We start from the raw sequence: 10,551 nt of genomic DNA, 5'->3' as shown, positions 1-10,551 counted from the left end.
TTGCTGCTAGTAATAACGATTAGAAGGAACTTCATTTAACAAATTTAGATTTTTTTATGTGAGCCAGAAAATTACAGGTTTATCTTATGTTCAATACAGTATTATAAGTCAAGGTAGAAATTTGCATTTCCTTTGCTTCAGTAATCTCTTGGAAGAGCAGTGGTCAAGGACCAGAATGTTACAAGTTCAGTACCTCAAGACAGTTGGCCAGAGTTTGTGTTCCAGTGGCATGATGTAAAGATTAGTAATAATCACATTTCTACCTGTGGAATATTTCTAAGGACAGGGTCTAGTGAGAAGAGGATCCTGATGTAGTCCTAGCAGGACAACTGGGTATTCCGCTTCGTGAACAGAAGATTTTGGCCAGTATTACTACTTGCTATCTACAAGTCTCTATCTCTCACCTTGCTGTAGTTGGCGTGTGTGTGTGTAAGAGAGAAGAGAGCTAGTTAAACATTAATGCTTACTAGTACTGTATCTTAGTAGTAAGCCTAGATTGGCTCATGGTATAAAATGCAGAGAGAAAGTGCACAAGCTTTTTTTTTTTTTTTTTAAAATTATAAAGGTCTCGTGCTGTTTTTCATGCTCAGAACTTCACTGTGAAACCCTGCTTGTACAGTCACTCTTCCTGATGGAAGAACTATTTATTTCTTTTAGCAACCAGCACTTTCAGCAGTGGGAGATGGCCATGTTGATAACCAGAAGATTATTTCATTTTGTTTTTTTTCTCTCCTCACCACCTACCATTAAATAGGGTTGGGTTATGAAACACACCCTGTCAGAAGAAAGCAAAGATGCTTAGGTTAGGCAAGTGCCAAAATATGTATTGCCGGTAGAATTTTGTATACATCTAACACGCCTATTCTTCCGTTTAAAGGAAAAATCTCAGGATTGCATGTATCTCCAATACTGTAAAGTGTGTCAGTCTTATAAGGCACCACGTTCACACCACTGTCGAAAGTGTAACAGGTACTGTCTTTCTTTAAAATTGCTTTAAATCCATATTAAAGCAGCTTCGAATCTAGTGAAGAGCTATTAATATAATTTATTCTTCCAAGTCTTGTATTTTGCATTTTTAAAAGCCTTCCATATGAACACTATACCCGTTTCAAATATTTCCACTTTCTAGTTGTATGGTTTTACTGTGTTTTAGTTTAATAAATAGATCTTTCTTTAACATTTTCGTTTTAGCTTGAAATGAGTTCGTCTTAAGAACTTCTTGACAGTATTAACAAAACATTGCAGTACTGTTTCAGTGAAGTGAGCCTGTGTAAATACCCAAAAATCTTTCAGTCCTTTGCAAGTTCTGAATCCAAACATTCACCTGCTTGGAGACTAGAAAAGCCTATTCTGTCATCTTTCCAAATGGGAGTTAAATGTTGATTTGAGTGGAAATTTTGGACCATTCTTTACTGTTCACTGAAGGTTTTTTTGAGGGGAGTCAGCATGTTAAGTGAACTAATAAGCCTTTTGGGTCAACTTAAAAAGTTTGTGCCTTGTTATGTGTTTGTCTTCCAACAGACTTGCTTTGAGCTAAAGGATGCTTTTATTATAAATAGCTGCACTGGAATTTAATGCAGCTTAAAAAAAGCAAGCCACTTCAGATGTCTGCAGTCCAGGCTGTAGTTGCATTTGTCTTGGGTTCACTGGACAGGTCCTCCTCTGAAGGACTACTAGGGAACGTAGTAAAAGGGTATTGCAACATACGCATCCATTTGTTATTTCTATAAACACAAGTCAGTGTGCTTTTAGGAAGTAGAGACTGAAACTGTAGAGCAGAGCTGTACTTTGGCTGCATCATCCTGAGATTTAAAATTAGACTCCTTTCCTTGAGTGACAATCTTTACACTGAGGACTTAGTAGAAAATGGCAGCAGATCCTGATGATTGTCTTTGCAAAAGCAAGTTTTTTAAATAATTTAGCTTTTGTGAAATAAAACAGAAGAAACTGCAGCACATTCTCCAAATCATTTTGCTGATATCCTTTAAGAATTTTTTGCCCCCTCACCTCTGGCCAAAGTAACTTATTCCACGTGCATTTCTAGACTGTTGCAGTGAAGTAGGTAATTTAAGTCACTGCCGAAAGTCTTCTATGCTATGGCAAGTTTCAGTGCATGAATGGAGTCACTTCTTGTGGCCCACCCGAATGGGATGAGGTTTCTAGCTAAGATCTAGGAACTTCTACAGAAATGTGCTGATAATTATGATTGCATGTTCAAGAACTTGTACAGTGGCAGTTAAGCATGTGCTAATGAAGAATAATTAATTCTTTAAAAGGGAGAAACTGAACTTCCTATTGGGAATGGACTAGCTTAAAAGATAATGAGGTCAGTAGTTCCAAAACAATTAGCTTTTATTTTAAGAGGAGCTGGATATTTGTGTAATTCAATCCTTTGTTTATCACTTAGGTTTGGTGGAGATGAATTGCAACATTATAATTAGTGACTTTTACACCTGTTAAGTTAAATCAATGCAATTTGGGATGTGGACAAATCTTTTATCAGGTGTTTTTTTGCACCTGTAAGCTAAATCAAAATAACCAGCTTTATATTGAATACAAGAGTGTCTTTAGGGTGTTTATGCTTGTTAAATAGATTTTGAAAAGGATTTACAGGGGTGTAAGGTCAATACGTAGCAATTGATGAAGCTTTCAGAGGGTCTACTACTGAAAAGGAAGAGGCATTAACACACTAATGTCTGTGTATCTTTATACGTTCTTTCTGCAAGTAGTTCACAGGGGATTTGACGTTTTCTTTATTTTCCTCGTGTGCTTATTTAAAAAAATTGGCAGTAAGATTAGTGCTTAATTACTGTGTTGATAGTTCTTACACAACCCATTCTAGGCCTCTGTCTCCTGGCTCTGGAATAGGGTGTTTATTAGCAACTAGCAAGTTTGAGTAAAGAGGAGGAGGGGTAATTATGGAGGGTAGGACCTGAGAACACTTTTTATTTTGCTTTCTTTCACTCTACAACATGAAATATCATTCTGAATAGCAACAAAAAAAAGAAACTACTGTGTTCATCTGTTGGAAATGGGTGACTTTAAATGAATGAGTGGAGGTTGAGTAGTAGAAAGTTAGCTGTCCTTTTCTTTGAGCTTTTTGAAAAACATCGTATATGTCCTTTACGTTAATCAATATTTATTATTCACAGATGTGTTATGAAGATGGATCACCATTGTCCTTGGATCAACAACTGTTGCGGATACCAGAATCACGCATCTTTCACTCTGTTTCTCCTCTTAGCTCCACTAGGATGCATTCACGCTTCTTTTATATTTGTTATGACTATGTACACTCAGCTTTACAACAGAGTAAGAAAACATAATTAAATGCTTAAAATATTATTTAAGTCAGATGTGTAATTGATGAGACAATTTGGTTTCCTGAGAAGAAGCATGTGGAATTCCTTGTTATTCTTTCAACATGTACTCTCAGTTCTGCTCTCCACCTGTGAGAAGTATGCTCATTAATTAGAGGAGGATTCAGAGAAAGTTGTTTCTGTTTTCTTTCCTTCTTTTTTCGTGTTGCTTGTCATAATCACTGGGAGTTTCCTAGGGCTTTGCATTGATTGAAGACAGTTTCTGAGTAGCACTTTATGTAGAGAGAGACAGGCTCTGTTTTGTCTGGCACAGAAACCAGCTGCTATTTATTTCCAACACACAAGTTAGATGCTATTTATTTTCCTTTGCTTGCCACTTTTTTTAGAATTGTATCCAATTCTTCAAGGAAAAAAAAAAAGTACATTGGTTTTGGAACTAAATAAATTATGTTGGATTTATTTTTAAATGGGAAAATTTAACTGCAGCAACAATGAGCAAAGCTTGTTCTGGAATACGTCTCTTATCTCAGATCCATGGTTAAGATTATGAGCTTTGATTTCAGCCTTTGTGGCTGCCATGAAGAGCTTGAAAACATCGACTGAGTGTAACAGATGAAGGCTGCGTGTTGTGTTTGCAGAGCAATAATGTTGAGAACTGCTGTCTGCTAAAGCTTTCAGAGGAAAACCTGTAGCATTTCAATTGAAAATGGGTACTGTGCTATGCAAACATTTCCTATCTGAAACTGGTTAATGTGCCAGAGTCCAGATTTTTTTGCCGATTTTGGGCCTAACTTGTGGAGCTTGCAAGATGACAATTTTGGTTTAGCTTTCCATCTAGGGAAGGCCTACATCTTGCAAAGAATGTATTTCTGAAGAGGAAAAGTCTTTTGAATACATTTTTGTTTGTTTTTAATTACTCCACTTGCATTATAAACCTGTCAGAAGCTGGAAACTTACCTTCAGAGCCAGATTTCTTATTGGTAACTTGTTTTGTTTCAGCAGTCGGAATGTTCTAGAGCTGAACGATATTTTCCCTTTGCAGATATCTTTTGGGTGGAGTTCTGTAAAGATTGACATGAGTGCAGCCAAAAGAGACCCTCGACCCATTATACCCTTTGGACTGTCTGCATTTGCTGCATCTTTATTTGCCTTAGGACTGGCATTAGGAACAACTATTGCTGTTGGTATGCTGTTTATTATCCAGGTAAGTTTATGGCTTCTGTTACAAAGAAGTTAAAAGCTGTAAGTTTTACCTGGTTGTGGAGCAGAAACAGAATTCAGGATTGAGATAGGAGCAGTTGTTTAGAGCTTATGTTGCTGTGTAAATTTTCCAGGGTTTTATGTTGCTTTCTCCCAGTTCCTCTGTTGCTACCACAATTTTTTTAAAATTATTTTTCATGGGAGAATTTGGAGGTGAAAATCTAATGAACTAAGAACTTGAGATAGGCTCTATAAACTCTCTGAAAAAGGCAGAATACGTGGTGTTTCAGGAGTACATGCCCCTATCCCTGAAAACAGGTATAAACCTGCCTGATACATTACTTCAAATGTTTGAGATCTTTGGAAGGAAACAAAAATATACATTTAAAGCATAAACTGAAATACTGTGTGATACTGTTTAAGTGTATAATTCTAGAGGATAGCATTAGTATGTATCTATGCTGAATCTTAATTTTGAATGTTTTATCTGTTTCAGTTAAGCCTATAAAAGTTGCTTTGTTCTTTAAAGCAAATTTAGTTTGTTGAATGAAGTTTTCTTTGCCTAGCTGCTGTATTTCTGCAGTAAATCAATGCTAATTTTGCCTAACACTTTTATTTTAGATGAAAGTCATTTTGACAAATAAAACTTCAATCGAGTCCTGGATTGAAGAAAAGGTAAGGTTTTATTACAGTATTCTTGTACTGTATTGTTACAAAGCTTATTCTCCATCAATTTCTTGTTTCACCTCTCTGGATTTAAACCAAGGTGTCATTTCAACTCACCACTGACTTAACACCTACAACCAGCTTTTCCCTTACTGAAACTCACTGAAATAGATGAGAAATCATGTAACTGCATAGATTTTTCTTTTCTTTTTTGTTTGGGGGAATTGGTGTGAACATAGAAAAATACTTGCTTTTAAGAGACTTTGCTTATCTACTTGGAATATGTGGGTGTTTTCGTCTGAAACTTGAGTTGTCTTTGCTTCTCGTTATGCCTGCCTGTGTCTTTAATTGTCCACCTCCCCTACCCATTCCAGGTGGCATGTTTTGGCTCATGATTTTCCTCCTTTCCTACTTCTCTGATTAAACTTGGGAGGATTTTCCTTGATTTTGAAGAAGTACTAGAAAATAATGAGATACCTAATCTTTTCTCCTTTAAACTTCTCTTTGATTTCCATAACTTTATAGAGGTTTTCACAAGATTTTTCAGAAGAAATATAGCCAAGCAGCAGAAGCTAAGCTAAGAGGAAGCAAAACTGACTCAATGTTAAGAAACTAGTTCAGTGCTACCAGGTTATTTTGTATAAGTCCACAAACATTTCATTATTATCTTGTTTTTCTTTTATTCTGTGTCAAAACTAGCATGAGGATCTTGACTGTGTATAAGTACCCAAGTATTGTAATGCCTTCTCTTTGCACGGAATCTAGCTTAGCTGGATCCTAGTCCTATTAGACCTTTGAATAATAGGACAATGGAACATAAATGAAAGAAAACCCTGTTACAACTGTATAGTAGAATTTGGAATAATCTGTTAAAATCTTTACTGTAAAACACAGGCTGCTAATATGTCCCTTCTGAAAACTGAACACAGACTGTAATACATAAGTGTTTAATAAAAATGACATGATTGCAACAATGAGAACAAACTCTTCTGTGGCTTCTCCACTAGATGTCATCGTTACTGAAAGAATGAAAAGTTCATGACTGCAGAATGTGGGAGATTCAAAGCATTCCCGTATACGCAATTCTTAAAGGTAGAATAGACGCTACCAACATTGAATTATGCTCATGATCATTAATCGAAGAATCCTGAGCCGTGGAAGTCTTTGTACGTAACTGAGAAATAGTCAGGCATCAGTCCTTAAAAGAAGCTATAAAATAAAATCAGAGCATGGAGTGGATTAATCAGTGTAGCCAGTTGACTCTGTTGTTAAAGAATAAATGGCGGGGGTGGGGACCCAAACCAGACACACTTCTAAATGCCATGATTGTTGCAGTAGTTTTAAAAGCCTGGGTTAGTATAGCAGGAATTTACTGCTCTTGTCTCAAAATGTTTGCCTTTAGGTCTCATAGACCCATACAGGGCTTATGATGTGGCCTTCTTAATATTTGCTGCTCGATTGCAGTTTGTAAGGTATGTTTTTATGTACTGTATTTCTTAATTATTTTCCAGGCCAAAGACAGAATCCGGTACTACCAAACAGGTGAGACCTTTATTTTTCCCTATGACATGGGAAGTAAATGGAAGAACTTCAAGCAAGTGTTTACATGGTCTGGGATTCCTGAGGGAGATGGCCTGGATTGGCCAGTAAGAGATGGCTGTCACCAATACAGTTTGACGGTAATTGATCTTCAATGATATCTCAAGTTAATTCTTCCTGCTATCCAATTGCCTGCTTTCCTTTGCAGTAATATACCTAAAACAAACATGACTAGTAATACATATACTTAAGAAACAGGAGTTCTGTCAAATGTTCTCCCATTTTTGATAGACTAAAAAGTTATGCTTTTGTGAGTGCTTTAAATGCTAATGATATTTCCTGTGTTTGTTGAATGTTTTCAATATCTGACTTCATTTTGTGTTGAATACCCAAGTCCTCTTAAACTAAATACTGCCTAAATTTCTATTTATAATCATTTATAGATAGAGCAACTGAAACAGAAAGCAGACAAGCGAGTAAGAAGCGTAAGTATTTGTGAAGTTTGGTCTGAAATGACTTTGAAATATCAGTATAAATAAATGTAAGTAATTGCTGAGATTATTTCTTTTCTTGATTTTAAACTTAGCAATTAAATAAGGACTTTGTGTTTCCACACAAACAGTGTGCTGCAACCTCTGCTTAGTTAAACTTAGCATTTAGCTTTCTTTGCATTTACTCCTTAGTTTCCAGATGGTAAGAAACATGATAATAAAGATGACTGTGCTTCATTGTTAAGCAGTTAATTTAGAATTTAGCGTTCCTTTGAGAGCTGTTGCCATTATGCTCAAATCTAATGGTATGCTTGAATTGATTTTTTGGTATGAAACTGTCAGCAAGGCCATAACTCCTTACAATAATATATTGCCGTGTTCTGTTCAACTTTGTAGGTGCGGTATCGAGCAGTAGAAGATTACAGCGGTGTCTGCTGCCCTGTGACTAAAGGTGTTGAAATATTCTTCACAACACCGTGCACTGAAGAACCTAGAATTGCACTGAGTAAAGGGGATCTGATTTTAGCCACAAGAGGCTTAAAGTTAGTGGCTCCACACATTTATGTTTAGTTAAAAGAAATATTGAGATGAGTTCTGGATCTAATTACCTATTACGCTTTCTTCCCCAGACACTGGATGTATGGTGAGAAGATTCTCAACTCAGCTGCTGATGGTATGAAGCAGTTATTTTCACTTTTTCTGTTGAAAATGACAAATCAATTTCATAGCTGTCTAGAAAGGTGGACAATATTACATGTTCGGTTCTCAAAATGTATAATGACTGACCTTATCGGCATTAGCTTCTCTCCCCTCTAAAACCACATCCACAGTTTTCACTGTTTACGTCTGGTACACTTGCCGGTTTTGATAAACGTTAAATGAATCTGTCAGTGTGAAAGAACACTCATCTAGTAGTTTATTGAAGGTTGAGTGGGAAGGGGGACATTTCTTCATATTCTGAGAAAAAGTTAGACTTTTAGACTCTAAAGAGGTTAACGATGGTTTCTTTTTTTGATATTTAAATAGTGGTCTTTCTTAAACACATTCAGATTTCCTACCTAAGCACCCTATATACGTATAAGACCTGGGATTACTCTTTGTACATCTTAAAAACAAGGAGATGTTATGTTTTTGGTTTGGGGTCAATTCCAAGGACTTTGACATGCACTTATGAAACTAACAACTACAGCTGTCAAAGATGTTAAAGACTCCTGCTGGTCTGCAGAGAGACATCATCACAGCCACCTGCATTGAAATTTTCACATTTTTTTACTTTAGCCCTCCTGCTTAGGACTGAGCTAAAATTTTACCTGCCAGAGGGTGTGCTGGATTCTGTGTCTCTTCCAAACAATTGTTAATTCATTGCATGTACATTCCATGTTGGCAAAAGAGAGGCAGCCAACAGTCACTACATTCAAAGTGTCCATGCTTTTCATGGGAGATCTGAGACCTTCATGGGCTAGAAGTGCTTCGGAAGCTCACTCCGATGAACTCTTTCAAACATCGAACCTAAATGAGTCATTGAAATGAGCATGGTAATAGTTTGTATTGCATTGCTCATTATGAAGATTATCAGGAGATATCTGTGCTATACCAAATGTTTTTTTTTAATCAGGTGAAGTGTGGTCTGGGTGGGGAACTTGGTGTATACTGAGAGGCTGGATTAGAATTCAAAATAACATTGGCATTTTGGAGAACTAGGCTTCAAAAATAAGATGAGGTTTGTTAGGAACGTGTAGCAACACGCTATAAATAGGCAGAAATAACAAGCTGCACTATAACAAGATGGAAAAATTAATGATTAAGTAGCAGTTCTTCTGAAGAAGAAAGAGTCAATCATAATCTTAAGATGAGTCAACACTTTCAAAAAAGAAGAAAGCGTATAGCTTCCCAGATGCATGAAGTAATCCTTCCATCCTACTCAACATTGGCAGGGACTCAGCTGAAATACTGCCACAAGTAAAAGCAGTTACTGCATCTCAAGAAAGAGGAAGATCAGCTGTAAAGGGTTGAGAAGAAAACAATGAGGATAATCAGAGTACTAGAAAATGTGACTTGTAAGGGAAAGCTGAAAGAATTGGGATGGCTTACTTGGAGAGGAAAAGGAGATAGGAGAAAACCAGGGTATGTGCAAGTAGTCATCAGCTGTGTGAAAGTCTGTTGTAGAGAAGATTGTTAGCTGCTTCCTGTATCCCTGGTGTGTAGAAAGAGGAGTTGTGAACTTGAATTATAGACAGAAAGATTCAGACAGTGTATTAGGAAAGATTTTCTCATAGTAAGGAAGGTAGAGCACTGGAAAACTTTGGAGATCTCTGAAAACATTTTAGGCAGTGGGAGAGAATCTGTGCGTTCCCAGGCTATGATGTTAGGAATGATTTAGATGTCCTGCCTTGGAGAAGAAAATAACCTAGGTAACCTCTTGATGTCTCTTCCAGTTCTGTGTTTTTCCTCTATAGTGGGTCATGTTTCGTTCCAAGTTAATGCAACTTTTCATGTCTTAAGGTGGAATAAGAGAACGAGGCTGGTTCCCTAGGAAATGTGTGGAAAAATGCCAATATGACTCTGAAACGGATCAACCAGTGGATGGAGAGAAGAAAAACAGATAGCCTTCTCATTTTTTAAATAAGAAATGGAATTTTTACTTCAGACCACAATCCTTTACTTGAAATTTTCTGTGTATTACTTTAGACTTATGCAATGAATATGTTAGGACAAGGTTTTCTTTTCCTCACAGCTGAAAGGGTTGGATATGCCTGTGCCATGGTTTGCATACTTTTTTAACAGTAAATAATTGAAGAAGCCATTCAGTGGATTGCCTTCAAGATGCATCTTTTTCATCCTAAGTCAGGTTTTTTTCTTTTTGCTGTTTAAATTGCATTCTGAGGGTTCATATTTTAGGTTTTTTTTCCTCAACCGCATCTGATTGTGATGCGTGCTGCTTCTCTTTTGTATTTTAATTTCTCTGAAGCTGCCCCTGAAAACTATAAAATAAACATCTGATTCAAATTCAAGATAAAATTTGTTACCTGTGACTCTAATGATGTGACTTGTCCACCTCAAATAAATGATACATTCATATTCACTTGTGGATTTAATTGTTCGTAGACCTACAAGAACTTGCTTATAGGCATGGGAATGTGAACTGACTGGGAAGTAAAGATTTCACTTGTTATAAGTTGTTTTTCAAGGTTAGAAAGATTCAGCTCTTGCTGTAAGAATATTCTGTGCTTTTAATGGCAAAAAAATGTAGCCAGCTGTATCTGCTCCCTCTGAAATCTGAGCATGTACCCAAGAGACTAGAGTTCTTGATCCATCTTAGAGTGAAATGAAGCTGT

The 10,551-nt window shown here is 36.6% G+C and overlaps 1 protein-coding gene across 1 annotated transcript; it reads left to right on the top strand.

Moving 5' to 3' along the window:
• Window positions 1-877: 877 nt before the first annotated feature.
• ZDHHC6 (zinc finger, DHHC-type containing 6) lies at window positions 878-10,297 on the top strand (the record flags this gene model as incomplete). Its single annotated transcript, XM_009578335.1, has 9 exons — window positions 878-969; window positions 3,153-3,312; window positions 4,363-4,524; window positions 5,142-5,195; window positions 6,698-6,865; window positions 7,169-7,210; window positions 7,613-7,758; window positions 7,846-7,889; window positions 9,719-10,297. Coding segments are annotated over 9 exons (972 nt in total), but the record flags the coding sequence as incomplete, so codon positions are not given.
• Between the last annotated feature and the right edge of the window lie 254 nt (window positions 10,298-10,551).

This window comes from Fulmarus glacialis, unplaced genomic scaffold (assembly GCF_000690835.1).
Source record: "Fulmarus glacialis isolate BGI_N327 unplaced genomic scaffold, ASM69083v1 scaffold16815, whole genome shotgun sequence".
NCBI lineage: Eukaryota > Metazoa > Chordata > Aves > Procellariiformes > Procellariidae > Fulmarus > Fulmarus glacialis.
Note: the sequence above shows the minus strand (reverse complement) of the source record. Positions and strands in the feature narration are given on the sequence as shown.